We start from the raw sequence: 25,349 nt of genomic DNA on the forward strand, positions 1-25,349 counted from the left end.
CATAGAGAACACAAAATTATTAGGTGACTATTTAAAATACGTTAAATACTTTTTCAACTTCTCTCAACTGTTAAGAGAATTTATTAACATCTAATATACAGGCTGTATACACATCTTTGTTACCAACTGTGATGGTTAATTTTATGTGCCAACTTGACTGGGCTGAGCGATGCCCAGAAAGCCAGTAAAACACTCTTTCTGAGTGTCTGTGAGGATGTTTCCGGAGGAGATTAGCATTTGAATCAGTAGACTGAGTAAAGAAGATATGCCCTCACCAACTGGGTGGGCATCATCCAATCCATTAAGGGCCTGAATAGAACAAAAAGACGGAGGAAGAGCAAACTCTCCCTCTCTCTTCTTGGGACGTCCATCTTCTCCTGCCCTCAGACATCAGAGCCCCTGGTTCTTGGGCCTCTGGACTCTGAGACTTACACCAGTGCTGCACACCCGCTCCCCACAGGGCTTCTGCCTTGGACTGAATTATATCACTTGCTTTCTTTGTTCTCCAGCTTTTAGATGGCACACCATGGGACTTCTCAGCCTCCATAACCATGTGACCCAATTCCTATAAATCTCCTTTTATATTTATCTATCTATCTATTAATCTATCTTCCAATGGTTCTATTTCTCTGGAGAACCCTAATACACCTACCCATTATCTTTAGTATCATGTCCTTACTACTAGAGCAAAATTGGGAGTTGCAGTAATGATCATGGATGTGGACTCTTCAACATTCATTCTACCCCAAATGATTAGGCTAAATCTAACATGGTAATTAGATTAGGAATGGGCATGAACTAATCCCAGCATAAGACAAAGATTTTTAACAACTTCTGGGAAAAGTTGCCTTGTTCCCAGGAAAGACAGAGAAAAAAATGGCCTCTTACTTCCTCTGGACATTGCTGGTCTGATTTTGAAACTCTTGTGGCCATCTTTCTGTTCACCTTAAGGTAAAACCAACATGAGGAAAGGCAGAGGGAGAGTTACAGGACCTTAATGAAGTTGTTGAGCCACTGTATCAACCAATTTTGAAGCAAATCCTACCTCAGGATTTCCTATTATATGATTATCATAAATTCTCTTCTTGGTATGCCAGTTTGAATCGTGGTTTTCTGTTACTTGAGAATTAAAATATTCTAATTGATACAGGCAGGATGCATAAGCATTCTAGGGAATCCAGGTGACCCTAACAAGTTATAGCAGTGTCCAGACATAATTAGGATAAAATTTCCTCAGGACAGGAGTATTATTCACTTAGGAAAGTGAACAGTGAAAATATGAGACATAAACAGAATTAGTTTTTTGCACATTTCAGGGAAAATATAGAAAAAAGCTGAAATGCAAGACCAATATTTCAACAATTTAATATTATGATTTTAAACATAATAAAATAATGCTAGATGTATGTTGAACCAACCTTGCATTCTTGAGGATAATCCCACTTGGTCAGAGTATATAATCCTTTTAATATGCTGCTGAACTTGGTTTGCTAGTATTTTGTTGAGGGTTCTACATCTATATTCATAAGGGATATTGGCCTGATACCTAACTTGTATACCTTATATAACTATTTGTCTTTCCTGCTCTGGAGAGCTTCCAGACCACATATTCTCCTGGGTATCCTTCTAACTCACTGGTAGCTCTTCGTCAGTCTTCTTTGCTGGTTCCTCCTCTTCTTCCTGCCCTCTTTGAAGCGCCCCAGGGCTCAGCCCCTGCTCCTCTTATCTTCTCACAGTCCCTTTGTAATCTCACCCTCTCTGTGGCTTTTAATACTGCCTATGTGCCAAGAACCCCCAAACTCACTGTCTCTATCAGACATCTCTCCCAGACTACTTACTATCTCTACTGGATGCCCAATCAATCTAAGACTCAACGGTTGCAAAACAAAATTCCTCATCTCCCCATCAGAACCTGCTCCACCCACAGCTGTCATCATCTCAGTTGATGACAACTGCACCTTTCCTACTTGCTCAGGTAAAAATCTTGGAGTCATCTTTGCCTCCTTTCTCTCACATCCACACACCCCACTGATTCTACTTTTTGAAGTATATCCTAACCACTTCTTGCCATCTCCACTGCTACCACCCTGGTTTAAGTTACTTTTATCTCTCACTTGGATTACTTGCAAAAGCCTGCCGTCTGCTTAGACCCTTGACCCAGTATAGTCTACTCTCAACACTGCAGGCAGAATAATCCTTTAAAAATATAAGACAGAACATATCATTCTCCCATATAAAACTCTACAATGATCCCCTGTTGTCACTCAGAGTAAAAGCCACTATCTTTAAGATGGCCTGCAGGGTCCAACCATGATCTGGTCATCTATTCTCCAACCTCTCTAATACTCTTCTACCATTTCTGTTTGGTTAACTCCCCATCCCTTCAAGGCTTTAGTTAAATCCCACCACATATGTTGCACCTACCTCTCTTCTCCTACTTCTGGCACCCTGATTCCTCTTACCCTACACTATCTTTTGTTTTACCATATCACATATAATTATCACCACCTCCCATATAATTTATTTATCATGTTGTCATTTACTATCAGACTCCCCTCTGTCTAAAACGTAAGGTGGGAAGCAATGTCTGTTTTGTTCACTGCTGTATCTCAAGGGCCTGCAGCACATTGTAGGCCCTCAGTAATATTTGCTGAGTGGCCATTTTCACCTCTAGCTTTCTGATGGCTAACGCTTGTCCACAGCAAGCTGATCCAGACATACAACCCAACCCGTTCTTCAGGTTCAATGAAGGGGGAAAAATACACATACACAAGCCACCCATACATGTGGCTAAGTTTAACGAAAAGCTAGAGGCAGATATAGAAGGGAGTTAACTACAGCAAAGCAAACAACTCCCACTTAACCGTCAGGCATGTCTGTCTATTTTTTAAATGTCCTTTGGCCTCTCCCCACCAGGGAATCTCAACTGGCCTTTGAAAATTTAAAAAGAACTCCCCATACTCCTAGGAAAAGACTGACAGCTCTATAGCCATGGCAACAAGTAAGTACTAGAAGTGGTTGTAAATCAATTAAATCAATCAATGGCATAGAGTCGTAGCATAATCCTAGAGTCATAGTAACAAACACCAAATCTGCTTTTAAACAATTTTGTCTATCAATGGTAACTCGCTTCAGGAAATACACTTCTGAAACCAACCAGTGACAGCTTTAATCTTTGAAACTCAGGCAATTGATGGCAGACTTTCCCAGGAACACACGTCTACGGCTGAGGTCAACCCTGAAACAAACCATCTCCCAAAACTCAATGGATATAAGATCAGCAGTTCGCATTGCTCACTGAGACTGTGCCTGGCCAGCACGGCTCTCCCTGACTCCGGATACTGGGTGGTAGGCTCACCCTCTGACGTCCTTCGTGCCATTCAGTCCCGAGCCTCACACCGCCTCCCCTGCTCCTCCCTCCTCTCTGCCCACCCCTCCCCTTTCTCTTCTCTCTCATCTCATAAGCAAGACAAAACCCACTCAGTCTCTGATGCAGTGCAACTTTAACCATTTTTATGCTTGAGGTTCTACCAATATTTAAGCCCTTTTATCTCAAAATAATTTAAGATGCTCTCCCAAATATAATTCTACCCCAAAAAGGAATTCTGGTGCCACGGTAAAATATTTTTGCTTTGTTACACATATCACTTTAACTAATCTTCTTGATATTCCTAAGAGGTAATTCTTCTAACTGCTATTTTGAAAGTAAGGAAAAGGAGTGAGCTTAAGTCATTTGCCCAAGGCCATGCCATCATTTAGAGGCAGAACTATGACATACACCTAGACCTTTTTAATTCAAAATGTGTTTTTTCACTACGATGTACTGCCACCATGGAAGCCATATCTCTTTCCTAACCCTTTTCCCTCAACACCATCCCCCCCAATTTTTTCTTCTCAATTACTTTTCCCTAAAGCCTATTAAAAGTATTTAATTCCGCTTAAGCAGGAATGGAATAATGGCACAGAGGGATGGGGAAACTCTCAGATTATCTTGATCCTGGTGCTAAAAATCCTTTCCTCCCCACTTCATCTTGTGGCTTCCTCTCTTGTCTGTCAATCCTCTGGCTTTTAGTTACATGAGAATCTTCAACCACAGTGCACACCTAAGCCCTGTACACCTCAAACACCAACTCCTGGTCTGTCCAGTTGACTTCTGGATGATCGTTTATGGTGGATGCACTTCTGAGGTGTCCTGGTTTGCTCTGGCATTCCTGTTCCCAACCAACTCTGACCGGGATTCCACCTCCCCGTACTTCCAGATACTGTTACTGCTTCTCAGGACACCCACTTTATAACTAGAGTTGCTAGTACTCATATAAAAATAGAGCAACCAGATTAAATGAATAAAGCCCCTTTACACCTGACAACTGAAAGAAATTAAAGTAATTTTCAGATGCATACTCCACACAGCTAGCTACTAGTGATCTAGCTGAAACACAAAACTGTGTCACTCCTACGCTTAACCACCTTCAGTGGTTTCTCACTATCAGAATAAACTCCAAGCTTCTTAACAGGGTATAGAAAGTCCCCCATGATCTGACTCCGGCATATTTTTTCACCTTCATCTCCCACTACTCCCTGACCCGTCCTTAGCATTCTAGCAACTCTGAAATCATCATAATTTATTGCACATACCCTGTTCCTTATTTCCTTGCCTCTGCTCATGGTTTATAATTGCCTTTCTTATCCTCCTAACCCACTGTCTTTTTCTGACTAATTTTCACTTACCTTTAAAATTCAGCTCCAGTATAACCTTCTTCATGAAGCCAGCCCAACACCCCTATGCTGGCTTAGGTATCTCCTAAATGTTCTCATAGTACTCCTATCACTGTGTTACCGTACTGCAAGCAATCATCCTTATATCTAAGTCTCCTCCACAAGAGTATAAGCTTCCAGAGAACAGATACTATCTTATTAATTGTATCCCAGTATAAAAGCCAATGTCCATTGTATAGGGATATCTAATGATTGCTGAACGGACTTTGATGAAAACAATTAAGATATTGATAGCAACAAGAGTAGTGGTGTCTGTATTTAATCTCTAGCACTCAGGCATCCTTAGGATGCTGATGATATAAACTCATTTCATGTCACTCTTGCAGCACTTAGCTCAGGATCTGCTCGGTTCACAGTAGGTGCTAAATGAATATTTTTCAACTGAATTTTCAGAACTGGTGATTATTTCTTCTTCATGTGTACTGGAGAGAGAGGATGGGGTAGGGAAGCAAGCCACTTAACCTCTCTAAGCTTTATTTTCCTCATTTGTAAAAACGGTAATGAGTCTACCTACCTAAAATGATAATTTCAACAATACATAAAAAGCCATTTAACACAGCTTGGAACAGAGCAACCATTTAAAAAATCAGAGTTCGACTGAATTAAGATGTTGAACAGCTGTCAACCTCTATACAAATGGGAAAACCCTTTTCTGTAATTCAGATGTAATTTTGAGTAGAACAAAACCAACCTGTTTCATCTAATTTCAGAATACATCACTTACCTTTCTTCTGAAGATGAATGAATTGACCAGTTATCTAGAGATAAATGGGAATAAAAAATGTCAGAACACCAAAAGGAGAAGCTCAGGCTGAACAAGTTTTATATTAAAATATTAAATTGTAGGATACTTACCAAATTTCATGCTTTTAAGGCAACTGTCTTCTTTCTGTTTCAAGGGAGACAATAAAATATTAGAGTAATCCAAATATCAAACTTCCACAATTTTATAAGTTATTCTTATGTGTTACTTTGAAAAATCGGGGAAAAGGAAATCAAGCATTTGTTCTTACCTTGTGGGCATCTGTATTATCCTTTTCTGAAGGAAGTGCAGGCTTCTTCTGAAAGGCTGTACAAATCTTTATGAGTATGATCTCAAAGATAATTCCCAGAAAAATTATAAATAAGATTGCCATCCAGTTATTTTGAGAAGTCCAGGACTCTAGAAGGTCCCATAATGTCAAAAATGCATTATTTTCCAATCCACCCACTTTTTTAAAGAAATAAAATTGCTTTGGCATTTTTATGTAATATGTGAAATAGACTGATGTCTTCATTCCAAAGTCCTCGATTCTGGATGCCCCAAAACACAAAAAGGTGGTATGCCCATCTCATAACCACATGCAATGCTCTGCCAGAAAAAAAATGTCCAGTGCTGCCCAGTGCCTTGTCAAGTGCAGCAGTGATTGCTCTGGGTCTAAGAAAAGTGAGGTACGTGTCACAGTGGGTATTTAACTGAGCTCATATCAACTTGACTTTTTAGTAAAATAGAACACCTCATTTTATGTTTCTTTTTGTTAGAGGGGTCTGTCAGCCGTGTTCCTCTTCGACAATCTACTGTGATGCTGAAAACCCAGGTTAGATTTTGGAATGGTCTCCTGGTGAATTTCCTCTTCACCCTGTTTCTGGTGATTCCAAGGAGCAGCTATTTGTGATGCTTGCTGATGTCAGAATTAGGGTGGGGCAGAGCCAGATCTAAGTACTGCTCGCCTTCCCTCAAAGTCTAGAGAGTAGTTTAGTCACAAGTATACAAAAAAGTCTGTACTATTAATGAAAATATTAATACTACCTTGGATTTAGAGCACTTTCCCTTTGAAGACGTAATGAATTAATTCTTCCTTTGTCTTCACTTATTCAAGGTCGGTTGAGGAAAGAAGTATAATTCTTTACACCAGAGTTAACTGTTCAGGCCTCTTCTGTCACATAACTTTAACTGAGTGCAAGAAAGATTTATTGAGCTCTTACTTCCCTTGAGTATTAGAGATAATGAGATCAATGACGCATCCTAGGAGTTTACACTCTCCCAGTCTACTGGACCATAGCCGACAGGTATTTATGATCTTAATTTAGTTAAACTGTGATCATGGGGTTTGTCTTTGCAAAGTATAGCTCTCCGGAATGCATGGTAGGCATTCCTTAGTTCTAGAAGAAACTTCAACAGTTCCTCTGGATTTTTCTAGGGTAAGTTTCACCCTCCTCTCTGACTCCCCATCCATATACACGATCAGGGTGATTTTATTCTGCTGGGGTTTTCTATAATATTTAATGCAGCTGGCAAAATACTCAATTTCTCTTGCCTGATGGCAGACATTCTCTAATTCATTTAATGTTAACTATCTTAAAGGGGGTTGAGCGTTTTAACATTAAGGAACTCTCTAGTTCCTTAGATCTTTTAGGGCTTGATGACACTGAATCCCTAATTAGTATACCACGAAAAGCTCTTATAAGAACTGAAAAGGAACTTCTGTGTACCACTCCCGCTGATGCTTAAGTCTGCAGATAGGTAAAGAAGAGTATCTCCATCCCCTCCAGGGCTTTGTCATGTTTGTTATTTAAGTACTTGACTACTAATAAAAGTACAATTACCTATTTTTCAGCATAGACACTTCTGTCCTTTGCACTAGAAACCTCTTCTTATGTCAATCTCAAGTGAGCAGCAAAAAAAAGTAAATGCTATGTTTATTTTTAAAAGTCACGAAGACAATAAAAAATAACAGCAGAGAAATCCCATTACTAACAGTAATATAGATACTGAAAGAAAACACCCAGAAAATAATTCTATTTAAGTTTAAAAAAACATATCTACCAATGCCACACTCTTTGAACTATTTGGACATTGTGAACTAGGTTTTTGTTCTTTACATGTAAAGAGAAAGTCCCAGTAATGTGTATAAAATAGCAATATAAAACCAAGGATATTAATATCTTAGTTCAATACAAGGATTTATTGACTAATCAATGACTAAGGCACTGAGCAAGTAACACCAAGTGCTTTATGGATACAAAGATGAGTAAAACCATTCCCTGACCCGAAGCAGTATGTAATTAGTTGTATAGAGCAAATATGTCAATAATCTCTGAAAAGGCAGGGTGTGAATAGCAACAGAGAAGATAATTACGTGGCTTTGAAGGAGAGATGGCTGGGGTAATTCAAGAAAAGCTGTGAAGTGGGAAAGAGAATTTAAGGGCCTTGAAGGATGAGTATGATTTGGTAACAGACGAAGAAAAAAGTTTCAGGAAGAGAAGACAGAAAGACTTGTTCATAAACTTTGTGTATCCAGGTTAGCTGGAGTACTGTGTACAGGTTAAGAGTATGGGGGAGAGAAAATAAGGTTAAAATGTTGATAGGGCCTATCGTGGAGAGCCTTGAACTAAGGTCTTTAATCTTAATAGTCACCCTTGGAGATCCACCAACAGTTTTTGAGTTAGAGGTGTCAAATGGTTTATTGAACCAAGGAGACAATAAAATAGTAAAATGAATTAGGCTACTGTAATTCATTTTACAGTATGGGGATAGAATCAGACTTTGATACCGAAAACACAGTATTTGGCAACTAAAAGGAAGCAAATGGATTCAGAAGTGGTGTAGAAAAGCTAATGGTGAAGGAGAAAGGATTTAAAGATAATCCCAAAGCTGGTTTGTCAAGGACTAGCTACCTCAACCTAGGCATTACTGGCATTTTGGACCGGGTGCGTCTTCGTAATGGCTGGTTGTCCTGTACACTGCAGGATATTAGCAGAATGCCTTTCTCCTACCTATGAGAGGCCAGTAGCAGCCCCACCCCAGTCGTGACAACCAAAAATGTCTCCAGACATTGTCAAATGTCCCCTAGAGAACAAAATCACTCCTAGTTGAGAACTACTGATTTAGGTGAATGGTTGTGCCATTAATCAGGGCCTACCAGAGCCGGTGCCAGGATAGCTCTTTGACCATAATCTCAAACTCGAAGGAGCTGCACCCTTTCCCTGCAAGATGTGTCAATTCTGTGCAGAAGAGCAGATGGGACCTTTTCACAAATGTTTATTTTGGCCTTACACGTATCACTCATATCTTTCTCTCGCAGTTGTTATGTTCCCCACCCATGGCTAGGTACACAGTTCTCAAATGCCAAGCTACTTCATCAATCAAGAATAGTAGTTTCTCATAGATAACTCAGGGTAAAATCAACTTTTAATGACCTTCTACGACATCCCTATATTTGTAGTAGTATCTTTGAATGGTCATCCATATTATGCCTATAGTTTAATTTGAAAACTTGAATATTATAATTACATAGCTGGTTAGTAACCTTTTAAATCTATTTCTTCATTGTACTTTTATATTATAGTCTGCTTTATAGTAAGTTTTCCTTTGTATTTTCCTTTTTAGTTTCACTTCTGGTTTACAGTATTAATATTTTCCAATTGATTTACATTTAAAATAGACCATTATTATATCTGTCAGCTCTGGTTAAATATTTTTTATAATATTTTGATCACTCTTGTTTTAAAAGTTAAGAATTATATACTATTTAAGTTAGGGCCTTGTTCAAGAAATTCAGTCAAAAAGTGAGTAACTATTGTACACTGAGTGACATGGAAATTTCGATTTTGTAGTTGTACGTGATTTCGTTCTGTAATACACACAATTTAGATACCGTTATCTAGGTTTTTGTTCTTTATGCACTATTTAGAAAAATTAACAAGTAATTAAAATCCATTAACTTCACCAGGGCAGGAGGAGTGAGGGACCTCAAAAATCTGCAAGCTTCCCAGGCCACCCTGGCTGTCTGAAGGGCCTAACATTAGGGCAGTAGAGAAACCAGGGAAGGGAGTTAATTTCCTACTATAGAAAACCACTGCTCACTACAAACTTTATATATATATAGATATATAGATATAGATATAGATATAGATATCTCATCAGCCTCATCACATTTTTGTGTTCTTTACAGGAAATATAGAACCTATGTTTTTAATATATAACTCAATACCATTCAAGTCTAGTCCAAGGGATACCTGCACTTCTCAAGGCAAAATTAAGTGCCCTAACTCTGCCTAGATACAGCACAGATGTTAGTCCCACTATTTACTCCTTATTTCATTCTCCCCTTAATCAGACAGCTTTAGACATCAAGTTCCCCCACTATACCAAACTCCAAGTGTTTACTCATCATTGCAAACCTCATGAGGCTTTGCCTATAACAGGCCTTCAGTAAACATTTAATGAATGCAAGTTGTTACTTTATTCTAAAAACAATGCTCAGAGTCCCCATATTTGAAAATGTATTGTCATCCATCCCTTGAGATTTATTAAAAGATTAGCGTAATAGATGTATACTCTATAAAACTGACTAAATTTACTAAAGTGTTGTTTTCCTTTCATAAAGATGACACTGCTCTGCAAAATTAAGAGTACTTTCTCAGCTGCGCGGCAATAAGACAAAAGTTCTCTTGTAACAAAATTCAATGTTTAATTTTTAAAAACTTAACTATATTAAAGAAAATAAATTATATTTAGACCACCTTCAATATTTGTACATCACCTTTATACAACTATAACAGTGCTTTCAAAAGACACTTTGTAAAGGGCATTAATTTCACAAAATGTGTTTTAAAAATGGGGGAACATTAAAGAACATTAAATTAGTCTGAAATATATCTCAGAATGCTGAGAGGTATGTTGTTCTTTAACAAATTAACTGTATTTGTATTCAAAATAACATAGCTTGTAACTACAGACAATTATTTCTTGTCCATTTCAGTGATTTCCTGGATCCAAAACAAAATCTGTGTATTTATTTCTTTGAAAACATCATTTGTTGACCGTCCTTTCACTGCCATGGAATGACTTGCTTTCTCAATCCAGTGGATTTTATTAGGAGCTTGCATTTTCTGTGCCACTTTCTCCAACAAGTTCTAAAGGGAAAAAAGAAGAGGATACTAGACTAATGTTCTACTGGTGTTCAGTAAAGATTTCCTCTCTCCCACCGCACCTATACTGGCATCCATTCACTAAATATTAAAACCTAGTCTACAGCTAACTTTTGAGGCAATGGAACGTGCAAGAAGTGGCAGTCCATGTTTTTCAGATACAGCAACACAACAGAACAGATTAGGCATTCATTACTGATGCTAAAAGGTCATTAAGTAAACTAGAGCCAAAAAAATTCTCTTAAAAAATGTTTTCCCCAAGGAAATTATTTATATGCTCTGGGAAATACACTAAAATTTAGTAATATGTACAAGTTACTTTTTTTTCAAGGGTCAATTTTATAACAAATTGAAGAGATCTGCTTAAATGTTGAAATGATAAACCAAACGTACAGTCTAGTAATCCGAAATTCACAAGATTCAGATATTAATCCTTCATTTTCTACATGAGAGTTAATCCATTTACCAACACTCTTTACAGGGGGATGAATACTGTCAGTATGCTTATATTTTTAGGTTCTCCAAAGCAACAGGGTTAACTAAGGAAAAAAACTAGCATTAGTAAAATCAGCATCTTTTTAAAAATAGTTAATTAATTAATTAATTAATTAATTTTTGGCCACAGCACGTGGGATCTTAGCTCCCCAACCAGGGATCAAACCCGCACCCCCTGCACTGGAAGCGCAGAGTCTTAACCACTGGACCACCGGGGAAGTCGCTAAAATCAGCATCTTTTTAAAGAGACTGAATGTTGCAGGTAATATCTTGTTCCCAAGATGTTTCTTTCATTCTTTCTCTCTCATTCACACAAATATCAAGTTATAATTCACCTTTTCACACATTTCATCTGCTGAGCCTGACACAAACAGTACAGGATCTTTTATACGAAAGAGATCTTCATCTCTAAGTTTATGCTGCTGCTTTGGATGGTGCAGTGGATAGGAAATACAAATGAGACCTCGAACAAAATTATCAGCATCACCTGGCTCAATATGACACATTACAGAAGCAGCTGCTCTTGAGCCCATTGAACGACCTAAAACCAATTAAAATTAAGTTCAGTTTGAAATATAAACATTCACATAAAATAGTGGTGATGATAATGTGGCAAATCAGATTTCATTCACTGTTCATCCACCATATTGCTTATCAACAAATATTAACTACAACAGGTGCCAATTAAAAAGCTGCAATACCCACAGACTTGTAAAGAGCTAAATCCTAAGTCAAATCTTAAAAAAAAAAAAAAAAAAAAAAAGGAATTATTTTCCAAAAGAATACTGGAAGTGGTGAAGACAATCCTTGTGAAGGAATCATTTGAGAGGGGGTGATTCAGGGATATAAATAAAAGGAGACCTCTTCAGGTTATAACACATATATATGAGGTTTAAATTAGATTTAAATATTAAAGTATCTTGGTGTTACACCAGGAAGTGACAAACCAAAACAAAAAATCCTTAAGTCTCTTCCTGTCATTAATTTTAATTCTCGATTACCTATTCCTATATTAATATGAGTAGATTTTAGAACAAGTATTCACAAGTATTGAAAACTTACCTCCAAGGAAAACACCTGCAAGTTTGTATTCTCCTGAGGTCTTTAGGTAATTCTAGAAAAATCGACCAAAAAATATCAATTCTTCTCCCATGAAATATTCCACTGGAAAACCAACATATATTTTCTCATCATTACTGAAATGTATGAAAATTTTTGCAAAAACAATCAAGAAATTTCAAGGGATTCTTCTTGGAAGAGGTAACCAATTCTTTGCTCTCTGGTCATGCCTTCACTGTCAAATCATAAACTGGGTAATACAGGCAAATAAGTGAAAAAAAAACACTGTCTAAAACAAATTCAAGTACTAAAATAGTTTTAAAGAACAAATCGTGGAGGGGAAAAAAAGCCAGTAAAAGCTTCCAACTAATACAAAATGTGATAATACTAACATCTAATTTAAAGCTCTGAAAAACTCAGTAAGCTTGAAGTAATCTGGATTAAAAGAAATTTCAGATTTGTTTTATCCAGGGGTTTTACAGTTTCTAATACAGAAATCATATATTATTTGTACATTCATAGTATACAAGGCAGAATACCTAGAACTATATATCCTAAATTTCAATATGGAAATTACATCATAAGTAGATTCTTTGGCAGCATCATGGAGAAACATTTATGATGTAAGCGCTCATCCCCATGGAAACTAACTGATGGCAAAAAAAGAGAAATCTGACCATTACACAGCCTTCATACACTGCTGAGTTTCTAAGAATTCTCATTAAAGGATTTTTAAGTTAAACCAAATGACTGCTAATAAAATTTGTCTTAAATTTATTATGAATTTTAAAAACAGAATTCTGTCATAAGTAAATATAAAGAAATTTTCTTACCAAAACTGATTTATATGCCTTAATTCTATGTACAATATTAAGGCCTTTACAGGTAAATCTCAGGCTAAAAAAACCATGAGATGCAAGATGGGATGCCAGTGACATCAAATGAGGAAGATTCATATCTCCTGATGCTCCATGTGTAAGAATTATTCCATATGTTAAGCTCTTGTTAGGTACCAAACAAACAGCATCTAGTAATTTATTTCCAAAAGGTATTTTTAATTTAACCTGGAATTCAAGAGAATAAATGGATCAAAAATTACTTCCTTGCCTATTCAGACAAATGAATAACTATATATGTTTGTTCTGCAAGACCCACGATTCAAGTCACAGCCTCCAAATAAAAATCAATGATATTAATAATAACTAATATTTAAGAAATACTTATTGTGTCAGGTACTATTATAACTGCTTTATATGTATTAAATCATTTAACATTCCTAAGAATTCTGAGGCAAGTACTGTTACTATCTCCATTTTATAGCTGAGAAAACTGAGGCACAGTAGGTTACATAATGTGCCCAAGGTTATATATCCAATTAGCTAGGATCCAAACTCAGGCAGTCTGCTCCAAAGTCCTCACTCTTAACCACTAATGCTATGCTGTCTCTCACAGTACAAGATGAAAATAAGAAAATTACTCTGGAGCCATATGACTACAAAAAAAAAAAAAAAAGGAACCTTGAAGATGCAGAATGTATGAAAATATGTATTACCTCTGTATGACTCATTTTCACTGTTGAATAACAAACTTAAAGTGCATTACATCTGAGAAGCAAAGGACATCTCCCTGAAAAGAAGATTCTGTTGTGAAAGGTGGGTTGGCAGACACAAGAACTATGAATGAACACACTCAGTAGCTAAAGTAAACATTCAGAACTACTTCTCTAAGAACTGATGTCTTTACAAGCACATTATTTATTTTCATTCCTACGGTCACTCAGAATTGGTTATAGGACCAGGTGTGGGGCTGGCAGATGTTATTTAAGATAAAGCCAATGTGATATCTTAACATGGATGCCTTGAGAAAATTCATATCAAAGTAGGATGCTGTATCTTGGTAATGCTGTAAAAAAAAAAAAAATATATATATATATATATATATATATATTTTCCCTAAGCATCTTTATTCTCAACCATCTTCAACTGAATTTCACAGCATCTTTCTATTAACCCATTTCCTTCGTCTTTATCATTCCCAGCTCTTCCTCGGCCCCTGCAACGGAAGTACACATCCACACCCTTTGTCCTGAGACTCTGCAGAGCCTCCCAGTAGGCAGAGTGTAAATCTCCACCCTATTGCCTATGGGCTTGGCTATGTGACTTGCTTTAATCAACAGAATATGTTTCAATGTGCCACTTCTGAGCTGAGGCATGGCAAATTTCCAGAAGTGCTCTTGAACTCTTGCCTTCAGCCCTGAGAAAAACATGCTTCATGTATTTTTGCTTTTTTTAGCCTGGGTTCCAGAATGAAGACACATGGAGCAGACCAGAACCCAAAACTAAAGTCTGGAGTCCAGCCTAGTCCAACCAACATCTAAACCACTGAAGAACCATGAAGGGTCTACCTGAAGAACCAAGAGCATGAAATGCTGGGAGCCAGAGATTTCAGCGTTGTTATGCAGCATTCCTTCCTATAGTAAGAGATCTTTTATTGTTCAGGATATCATCAGCATCAGGATCTCCATTATTCATCTTTTTTCCCATTAACATTTACTAATTCATTCACTGAATAGATAACAATAACATGGTCCAACGTTAAAAAGGTACAAAAATATACAGTGGAAAGTCTCTCCCTCAATCCACTTTTGCCTTACCATCCAGATCCCCTCTTCAAAGGCAACCAGTATTCTGCTTTCAGATATTTTATATATATACCTACAGACACACACATCTCCTTCTTCTTTTTATAAACTGGTGACCTACTTTTCTGAATCCCCCCCAATACGTATCTTGGTGATTACTCTTTTCCTTATACAATGAGCTTCTTTCATTATTTTTTTATGGCTATAGAGTACTCCAAGGAAAGGTTGTACATAGTTTATTTTTACCATCTATTAATGAAAATGAGATTGTTTCCAATCTTTTGCTAAAACCATATTGCAATGAGTGGCACTGTACTTAACATTATTTTCACACGTGTGTAGACATATCTGTAAGAAAAATTCCTGTGTCCAAGGGTGTATTCACTTGCCTTTATTTTTTAAGAAATACATTTCATTTTTGAACAGGTAATATACGCACATGGTACACAATGTTAAAACAGTTAACAGTAGTTAAGTGTCCTCCCATTTTTCCCCCAGCCACAAAGTTCCTTTCCCTTCCCAGAAGCAACCACTGTGACTTACTTACTGTGTATATCTTTCCCTTTATGTGTGTGTGTGTGCGTGCGCGTGTGTGTGTGCGTGCGCGTGTAGAATTCTCATATTTGAGCCTGAAGGGTATCAGACTGGCTGCAGAAAGTTCTGGGGTTTAAACTGGGGGATGATGGACATCAATCTTCATTGTCCCTGTTTTCACAAAGGGAGCCTCGTTACTGTGCCTGGGGCCCCTGGTTCGAAGATCCTGCTTTAAGTTCTCAAGAGACCAGCCTCCAGACTTCTAACGGGAGAGAAGCAGTGTCCAGCGACGTGACACGGGGAGAGAGCCAGCGGTCTACCTTCTTCCCCGGCGCGCTTCACCGAGGTACAGCCCTCCGCATCCACGCCCAGCGCCGTTCCTTTCGCTGCCACCTGCTGCACATTTCGAAGCCCCTGTTTCTGCCGTAGAACTGTTCCCCCAGCACTCCCTGCTGCTGGTTTAGAATTAAGCCGATGTGCTCAGGCTTGTGCTTTCCGGAGCCCAGCATCTTATTGCTGTCGTTTCCTGTCCCATTTTCTTCATCCTTGTGGGTGTGCGTCTTTTTGAAAATCCCTTTGCTGTACTTTTAGTGAGATTACGGAGGGAGGAAAATTAGGTGCACACGTATTCAAGCCACCCTCTTAACCTAATGTGCTCTGCTATTCGTCTGCCGGCCGTGGGCGTTTGGGCTTTCTGCGCTGCCGCGGCCCTTTTTCTGGAAAACGCCCCTCCCTTCCAGACTTAACGGTGCGCGCAGTCCGTCCTCCCGCAACGGTGCGCGCGAGCGGGGCTACTCGGGAAACAGCGAAACGGCTGCACGGTGTAACCCCAACCCGGCCTAGACGGTCCAGGCTGTCATCAGGCCGGGCTCCGGGGGTCAGACGGGGCAGCGTCTCAGCTGCAAAGGCGGCCGACGCCACCAGCCAACCTCGGGGAGGCTGCGGAGCTTCATCGCATGGAGTCGCGTGCCCACGTCGCGACCGTTTTCACGCCCACGAGGCGACGGCGATCACACCTGATTCCGGGGGGTCAGATGCCACCCCTCCCGTAACCGTCCACGGGAAAAACGCCTGCGCCTCATCCCCCGCGTCGAAGCGGGACGCTGGAAATCGCGGGGCTGGACGCCAGCCTTGAGAGTTCAAGTCCTCCGGGGGGCGGGGGGGAGGTCGATAACCTGGCCGCGTCAACAACGAGCGGTCCGAGAGCCGACACTCCCGGAGCTCGGGACGCAAAGGCGCCCGACGACCGTCCGATTCCGCCCGCCGGCGCCGGGGCCCCGGCGACCGTCCCCGCTCGGAGGCCGCCGGTGCCCGGCTCGCGGGACCCAGGCCGGAGCCGCTCGGCTCTCCCCGCCCGCACCGTCCCCTCACGCCGTCTCCCGACCGGCCGGCCGGCCGCCAGCGGCCGCGGCCCGCGAGACCGAACCAACGCCGAACGCCTCACAGAGCCGCCCAACAGCCCCTGAGGGGCGACGGCCGCGAGCCCGAGACGCCTCAGGCGGGGCCGCGGGAAGCCCTCGGGGCCCTCGGAAGCCGTCCCCTATCTGGCGGCCCCAACCGCCGCCGCCGCCGCGCTTACCGGGGACGGGAAAGTGGCCGGGAGCACCTAACCGCCCTCACTCTCTTCAGGGAGCGAACTTCCACACTCGAAGGGACCGCCTCGCCGCACCCGCCAGTGCGTCCCGCTACGGCGCACGCGCGCGCAGGCCCCGCCCCACCCACGGGCGCGCGAGCCGGCGCGCGGGGCACGCTGGGAGCGGGAGTTTTCCCGCCGCTGCCGGCGGGGACGCGGGGGGCGCTGACGTGCCGCCACCTGTCGCTGCTTCAGCTCCGACTGCGTCCGCTCAGGACCCTTCCCCGTCCCAGCCACTCCATTCCAGCAGTTGCACGGGCCAAAAAACGCGGGGTCAGCTCTGATTGTTCTCTTTTTCACACACCCCGCAGTCAATCCAGCGACCCCGCTTGTTCGACTGGCAAATATGTACAGAATCCAACCACTTCTCACGCTAACACCAGACCCGCCCGAGCCCCACCACCGTCTTTGTCCGGATTATTGAAAGGGTCGGCCGTAGGGCCTCTCGTTCCCACGCCCGCCCGCCACCTTTCCGCTACTTATCGACGCAGTGGCCAGCTGGACCCCATTGAAAGGTGCACCTTCAACTCAACGCTTTTTGCAAAGGCTTCCCGTCTCGCCCGTAATCAGAGCTAAAGGCCTTGCAGAGACCAAGGTTTCATACGATCGGTCGCTTCCCCTCTTACCCGTTTCCTACTCGTCTAGTTTCCCCGGCTCCTTCGGCTCTAGACGCCAGGGCCTCTTCACTCCCCGCACACCCAAACCCACCAGGCGAGGCCTCACGACAGGGCTTCTGTCCTGGTCCTCCCTCCTCTCGGAGAGATCCAGTGGCTACCGTTGCAACTCCTTGGGGTCTTCGCTCAACTTGCCATTTTCTCAGTGAGGCCTTTTCTAAGCGCCTCACGCGCACCTTGGTCCTTCCACCAAAGACCTTCCATGTATCATCCTTCCACCCCGGTCACCGAACAGACTGTTAATTTGTCTCCTTCCCGGACCGAAGGCAGGGGTCTTTATTGTCGTTGTTATTTCGTCTTGAATCTCCCGCGTATGGAAGAATTCCTGGCAAATCAATACGTCTCAGATGAATGAATCTTCCCCAAGCCCAGGGCTGTTAGGACCCGCCCTCTTTTCTGTCGCAGCCCGAGTAAGGAGATAACAATGCAGAAAACCACTGATGGTCATTTATCTCAAGCGTTTTCGCGCATTACAGAGGCTTAATGAACGTTTCTCTACGTGTCTCCTAATTTTCTAGCTCAGATTTTAAAAAACGGCTTTATCTGCGTGCCATAAAAGCCACTCACTTTAAGAGTGCCTTTCGGTAAATTTATAACCATTGGCAGCTATCACCGTAATCTAAGAACATTACATCACCCCCAAAAGAAAACTGTGCTCATTGCCTTCTACCCTTAAACCCAGACTACCACTAACCTACTTTCTGTCTGTAGATTTGCCTTTTCTGGGCATTTCCTGCAATATTTGGTCTTTTATGGCTAGCTTCTTTCACTCAGAATCATGTTTTCAAGATTCATCCATACTGTAGCATGTAATAGTACTTTATTCCCTCTTATAACTCATTTCTTTTTATTGCTGAATTGTATTCAGTTTTATGGGTAAACCACATTTTGTTTATCCATTTGCCAGTCGATGGGTATTTGGATTCTTTCCACTGTTTGACTATTATGAATAACACCGTTATAACACTCAGGGAGAGAGAAGGCAGCGTGACGACAGAAGCAGTGAGAGATTTGAAGACCCTAAGCTGCTGGCTGGGAAGATGCAGGAAGGGGCCACAAGACAAGAAATGTAAGAAATGCGCCCCTGGAAGCCAGAAAAGGCATCCTGCCCTAAGCCTCAGGAGGGACTCAGCCCCATGAACACCTTGACATTATCCCAGAAACACTGATTTCAGACTCTAAAATCCAGAACTATAAGAGAATAAATTTGTGTTGTTTTAAACCACTAAATTCGTGGTACCTTGTCACAGCAGCAGTAGGAGAGTAATACAAAACATTATTTGTAGACACCAAAACTTCAATTTCAGATGAGTTTCACATGTCACCATCATCATTATTATTATTCTTTTGATTTTTTTCAACCATTTAAAAATGTTAAAATCATTCTTAGCTTGCAGGCTGTACAAAAGTGGTGGGCCAGATTTAGCCAAATATTAGCACAATTAATCCATCCATGGATTTAAAGAATAATACATAATTAGATGTATTAGAGTTTTTATAATGGAGTTTTTACAATGTTTCAAAATTAGAACACTATTAATGTAATTCATTATGAATTAATATAACAAAAACAAATTAAAATAAAACTCAAACATTTAAATAGATGCCTAAAAAGCATTTAATAAGATTTTAATGCTCTTCCTTTTTAATAAGTTAGTAATTGGAAATTTCGTATTTTAATAGTGGTTGTTTATCATAAATCATAACAAACATTTTGCTTAACAGTGAAAACAGTAGCATCTTTGGTCACCCAGTCTAAAGTAGTCACCACCACCCAGCCCACTTTCTCTCTGTAATAACTGGTTTTATTTATCAGTCCTTAATTGTGCTGCTAATTTATTTATTTTTACTGGTTTATTTCATTCTTCTTTCAGAAGAGATAGTGACTGTTCCCTGTTGTATGCCCAGAAACTAATACAATGTCTGGCACATATTAGGTGATTAATAAATACTTGTTGAATAAAATCCATTTGTGATGGTTACTTTTATGTGTGAACTTGGTTGGACCAAGGGGCCCAGATATGTGGCCAGATATTACTCTGGATTTTCTGTATGCTGTGGGATGAGATTAACATTGAAATCAGTGGACTCCATAATGAATGAAGTCAGTTGCCCTCCATAATGTGTCAAAGAACTGAAGAGAACAAAAGACTGACATCCCCAGTGTGAGAGGGAATTCTGCCAGCAGACAGCCTTCCGCTTTGAACTGCAACATAGGTCTTGCCTAGAATTCCAGCCTGACGGCCTTCAGACTTGAACCACAGATTGTGGACTTGCCAGCCTTCATAATCAGGCATGAGCCAGTCCTTAAATCTCTCTGTATACACACAACCTAATGGTTGTTTCTCTGGAGGACCCTGACGAATGCACCGCTGAAGTCTGAAACAAGATAAGAATGTTTGTTATCACCACAATTATTCAACATTGTGCTAGAAGTCCCACTCAATGCGATAAGGCTGGAAAATAAATAAAATTATAAATATGGTAAAGAAGATACCCTGTCATTATTTTCAGATATGATTCTTTGAGAAAATCAAGTGACGTTTATTAGATCTGATAAAATAGTGCAGTATGTAGTTGGGTACAGGACAGAAAAACTACAGTTTTCTTAAACAACTAGCTAGAACTAGCTAGAAAAATATAATTTTTTAAAAAAGCCTAAGCAAAATAGAAACAATTGTAGAAACTACCCAAGAAAAAACATAACGTAAAACATTCAAGATCTTATATGAAAAAACATAAAATTTTACTTAAGAACCACCCCCCTCCCCAAAAAAGACCTGAATAAATGGAAATATGCACCACTTTCCTGATAGGAAAACACAATAGACATTTTAGTTTCATCAACTATTCAAATTAATGAAATTTCACTTGGAATTTTTACAGTGATTTTAAAGTTCAACTGGAAGAATAGACAAAAAAAATTTGAGAACAATCTTAAGAAGAACAATAAGAAGGGATCTTTACTGATATCAAAAGATCCTAAAAATTTACAGGATCATATTTTAAAATAATTTGGAAAATGTTCTTTATATCTCAAGGTGAGAAGGTCTTTCTATGTAAGATGCAAAGCCAAGAAATTATAAAGTTACAATGGACAGATCTGACCACATAAAAATTAAGAACATCTATATTTATATAGGCATTGTGAGCAAAGTCAAAGGACAAAAAAGACTGGGAGACATTTGCAGCAAACATAATAGAAAGCGTTGATGTCCATAATATATAAAGAGTTGAAAAAAATCAGTAAGAAAAAATTTTTTAAATTGAAAATTTGACAAGGCCGAAAAGTCAAAGACAAGGAAAAAAAAGGTAGTCAATTTCATAAATAATCAGGGTAATATTTTTAAAAACAATTTTTGTATTCAAATTGACAAAAATGAAAAAGATGAATAATACCTAGTGTTGCTGACTATATAGAAAAATGGGATTTTAAAACCCTAGTAATGGGAGAGTAGTTTGTATAGTCTCTCTCTGCTTTGCTTTATCTATAAACATTTAAGTTACCCATTGCTTCAGTAATTCACTTTGAGAAATTTATCCCATCGTACTACCAGCAGGCAGCCTTCTTTTTAGAAGAGCTGAAAATTAGAAACAATCCTTCCTACCTAGTAGAAAGGATGGAGAAGATAAATTATTGTGATCTGGGTCCTTGATGGACCTAACCTCCAAGTTTATGGATCCAAAAACTGTCTGAAAATCTACTTTTTAACAGGTGTTCTACTGAGAAGAAGGTAGGGATTGGAAGAAGTTGATTTTTTGTTATTTATGAGCATGTATTACTTTTGAAATTTTATTAAAAATAAAATTTCATTTTGAAATAATTATATATTCATGGGAAGTTAAAAAAGTATCAAAACCAGGAGCTTGACATTATACAATTCACAGAGCTTATTCAGATTTCATCAACTCTATATGCATTCAGGTGCACGTGTGTGTGTGTGTGTGTGTGTGTAGCTTTATGTAGCTTTATCATACGTGTATATTTATGTAACCAGCTCTCTAATGAAGATATAGGACTGATCTATAATCACAAGCAACCCTTACACCACACTTTTACAGCCACATCCTCTCTTCATATCCAAAATATTCTTCCTAAGAAAAATGTAAGATTATGGAAAGAGAGCCATAATTTATTGCTGAGTGAAAAATTGTTACAGAAAAATGTTTTTGGGGAGGGAAAAATTTATGTACGTTTATATGAGCATATGAAGCTTTCAATTCAATTTCTTATACCCTAATTCAAATGTTCAAACTGAAAATCTGGTTCTCTAAACCAAACTTTGAAACACACTGACAGAGGAGACTTGTCAAGTTAATCATCCATCAATAGGTCACAGTCTCCAAGTTCAGCAACCAAAGTCAGTCCTCCTGAGTTCCTTACTGTAATCTCAACTCTGTTCATTTAAACAAAAGATTTATAAGACAAGCAGAGATATAGTATGAATACCACCCTGTCAGAACCTACTTTTCACTTATTTTTACAAGGGGCAGTGTTGACAGAGGAATTCCTGCTATGCTAATGTGTCATTTGAGGTCCAAGGAACATACGGGCCATTTATGGAAGTGCCACTGTGACGGATTAAAATGGCAAGCTTCTCAGGGTGAAGAAAAACAGTTTTGTACAATGAGAAACACATGTTCCAGAAACTTCTGGAGTTGGCATTTTTTGATAATAAGTTATAAGGCTTAATTTATCAGAGCCACAAAGTGAAGGAATTAATAATTCTTCAGCCACTGCAGCTGCCAGCATACTACTATTATACTACTATAATGCAGAGACAGCCTCTTTGCTAATTACAAATATTATGTTTTTTAAAAAAATTAATTAATTTATTAATTTTTGGCTGCGTTGGGTCTTTGTTGCTGCGCGCGGGCTTTCTCTAGTTGCGGCGAGCGGGGGCCACTCCTCCTTGAGGTGCGTGGGCTTCTCATTGCGGTGGCTTCTCTTGTTGTGGAGCACGGGCTCTAGGCCCGCAGGCTTCAGTAGTTGTGGCACGTGGGCTTCAGTAGTTGTGGCTTGCAGGCTTTAGAGCGCAGGCTCAGTCGTTGTGGCTCACGGGCTTAGCTGCTCCAAGGCATGTGGGATCTTCCCGGACTAGGGCTCGAACCCGTGTCCCCTGCATTGGCAGGCGGATTCTTAACCACTGCGCCACCAGGGAAGCCCACCTATATTATGTTTTGCCTTTTGTCACTAACCTTCCTGGAATTATCTTTGGATAGAGTGTATGCTATGCTGGGGATCCAATTGTTTTTCTTCCATATATGGATATCTGTGACATTATGATTTATAATAAGTAATACATATTTTGTCTTCCTTTGTCCTATTTCTGGCACAGAGCTCCTAAAACCTTTGGAATTTCTGAAGCAACAGAGCAATGAAGAGGTTTTTTGTTATGTTAATGAGTTGACTTTTGGAAAGTACCAAAAGATGGGAGCTGGTTGCCAAGAGAAACAACCATGTGATTAGAGCGTTGGCACTTTTAGCATCCTCCTATCCTGCTCTGGGGAAGGGAGGGGGCTGGCCAATGATTTAATCAATCATGCCTATGTAATGAAGGCTCCACAAAAACCCAAAAGGGTGGAGTTCGAAGAATTTTCAGGTTGGTGACCTAGATGCTTCCACAAGTCATTAAGCCTGGCCCCAAACGCCACGAGGACAGAAGTTCCTTTGCTTGGGCCCTTGCTCTGTGTATCTCTTCATCTGGATGTTGATTTTTATATTTCTAATATCCTTTGTAATAAACTGGTAGTCTAGTGACTAACCTGGTTTCCTTAGTCCTGTGAGCTGCTCTAGCAAATTAATTGAACCCATGGAGGGGGTTGTGAGCACCTCTGATTTATAGCCAGTCGGCTGGAAGCACAGGTGGCAGCCTGGACTTGTGATTGGCATCTGAAGTGAAGGACTGAGCCGTTAACCTGAGGAATCTGATGCTATCTCTGGGTAGTGTGTCAGAATTGAGTTGAATTGTTGGACACCCAACTGGTGTTGGAAAGTAGCCTGGTGGTGTGGGGAGAACCACCACACATTGAAATTGGAATCAGAATCATTAATACACTACACAGTCCCAGCTCCATTCACTGAAATGTGAACCTTTTTCCAACTCTCTGTAGTTCTGGATCACAGATCAAGTTTCCAGTCTGTTTATGCATCGCTCTCAGGTATTGCTCTATTTTTTTCTATCCCTGCAGCAGTATCACATGGTCTCAAATTCTATAGCTTTATAAAGTGTCTTGCTATACGGTGGGAAAGTTCTTGCAATTCATACTTCCTCAAAAGTGTTTAATTTTTCTTGGACTTTGCAGGTCCATACATTTTTTAGGAAATTTTATAAAGTTCCACGGAAAAAGGGGCAGAGTATATTTAGGTTGGGAATACATTGACTCTATATTATGTTGGGGAAGGTTGACATCTTTAATATTGAGTCTGCCAATCCATGGACATATAATATCTTTCGATTTAACTACTTTTTAAAAAGATTTCATAATTTCCTCTATAAAGATCTTGGCCCTTTTTACTAGATTTAATTCCTCGAATAATTACGTCATAGTTTTCAGAGCTACTGTAAATTTTACCTTAAACATTTTTATTTCTGTTACTAGTTGGTATATTAAAATACAAGTGAATTTTATATACTAGTTTTTTTTTTTTTTTAATTTATTTATTTTATTATTATCATTATTTTTAAGCTGGTGGTTTTTTGGGTTTTTTAAAATTTATTTATTTATTTTTGGCTCCGTTGGGTCTTTGTTTCCGTGCAAGGGCTCTCTCTAGTTGCGGCGAGCGGGGGCCACTCCTCATCGCGGTGCGCGGGCCTCTCACTGTCGCGGCCTCTCTTGTTGAGGAGCACAGGCTCCAGACGTGCAGGCTCAGCAGTCGTGGCTCACGGGCCCATTTGCTCCGCGGCATGTGGGATCCTCCCAGACCAGGGCTCGAACCCGCGTCCCCCGCACTGGCAGGCAGACTCCCAACCACTGCGCCACCAGGGAAGCCCTATATACTAGTTTTGTATTTAGCAAATGCCAACTTTAAAAAAAATGTATCTAGTTTAGGCTGCGTTGGGTCTTCGTTGCGGTGAGTGGGCTTCTCATTGTGGTGGCTTCTCTTGCTGCAGAGCACGGGCTCTAGGCATGTGGGCTTCAGTAGTTGTGTCATGCGGGCTCAGTAGTTGTGGCTCACGGGCTCAGTAGTTGTGGCTTGCTGGCTCTAGAGCACAGGCTGTGTAATTGTGGCGCACGGGCTTAGTTGCTCCGTGGCATGTGGGATCTTCCTGGACCAGGGATCGAACCTGTGTCCCCTGCATTGGCAGGCAGATTCTCAACCACTGCGCCACCAGGGAAGCCCAGCAAATGCCAACTTTTCTTGTTAATTCCAACAACTTATCTGTAGATGCATTTGGATTTTCTGTGTACCATAGCCTATCACCTGTTTTTCTTCTTTTTAATATTTATTTATTTGTTTGCGCTGGGCCTTAGTTGTGGCAGGCGGGCTCCTTAGTTGCAGCATGCATGTGGAATCTAGTTCCCTGACCAGGGATTGAACCGGAACCCAGGCCCCCGGCGTTGGGAGCATAGAGTCTTAACCACTGCACCACCAGGGAAGTCCCCTATCATCTGCTTTTAA

The 25,349-nt window shown here is 40.3% G+C and overlaps 2 protein-coding genes and 1 long non-coding RNA gene across 5 annotated transcripts in view; 1 reads left to right on the forward strand and 2 right to left on the reverse strand.

Annotated features, from left to right (window-relative positions):
• CCDC168 (coiled-coil domain containing 168) overlaps nt 1–6,017 on the reverse strand; it is a 30,449-nt gene extending 24,432 nt beyond the window's left edge. The window contains exons 1-3 of the mRNA XM_059902908.1: nt 5,790–6,017; nt 5,632–5,665; nt 5,501–5,534 (exon numbers count right to left, since the gene is read on the reverse strand). Of these exons, the coding sequence (XP_059758891.1) occupies nt 5,501–5,534; nt 5,632–5,665; nt 5,790–6,017 (296 nt within the window). The remainder of the gene's footprint in view (nt 1–5,500; nt 5,535–5,631; nt 5,666–5,789) is intronic.
• A 280-nt stretch (nt 6,018–6,297) lies between these two features.
• LOC132352408 (uncharacterized) lies at nt 6,298–10,891 on the forward strand. The gene is made up of 3 exons (XR_009498708.1): nt 6,298–6,353; nt 6,636–6,825; nt 10,521–10,891. It is a non-coding gene; the product is annotated as an uncharacterized LOC132352408 (long non-coding RNA).
• Nucleotides 10,285–17,092, reverse strand: TEX30 (testis expressed 30). Of its 3 annotated transcripts, XM_059902878.1 has the most exons (6): nt 16,998–17,092; nt 13,796–13,869; nt 13,077–13,307; nt 12,247–12,298; nt 11,520–11,725; nt 10,285–10,674 (listed from the first exon to the last, which is right to left on the reverse strand). In XM_059902878.1, exons 2-6 carry the CDS (start codon nt 13,808–13,810, stop codon nt 10,501–10,503), a joined length of 678 nt encoding a protein of 225 aa, XP_059758861.1. In that variant the 5' UTR covers nt 13,811–13,869; nt 16,998–17,092; the 3' UTR covers nt 10,285–10,500. The 3 variants fall into 3 exon arrangements, with proteins under 3 accessions (XP_059758861.1, XP_059758862.1, XP_059758863.1); XM_059902879.1 differs by lacking the exon at nt 13,796–13,869; XM_059902880.1 differs by lacking the exon at nt 11,520–11,725 and having other exon boundaries at nt 10,538–10,674.
• Nucleotides 17,093–25,349: the final 8,257 nt, after the last annotated feature.

This window comes from Balaenoptera ricei, chromosome 18 (genome assembly GCF_028023285.1).
Source record: "Balaenoptera ricei isolate mBalRic1 chromosome 18, mBalRic1.hap2, whole genome shotgun sequence".
Lineage (NCBI taxonomy): Eukaryota > Metazoa > Chordata > Mammalia > Artiodactyla > Balaenopteridae > Balaenoptera > Balaenoptera ricei.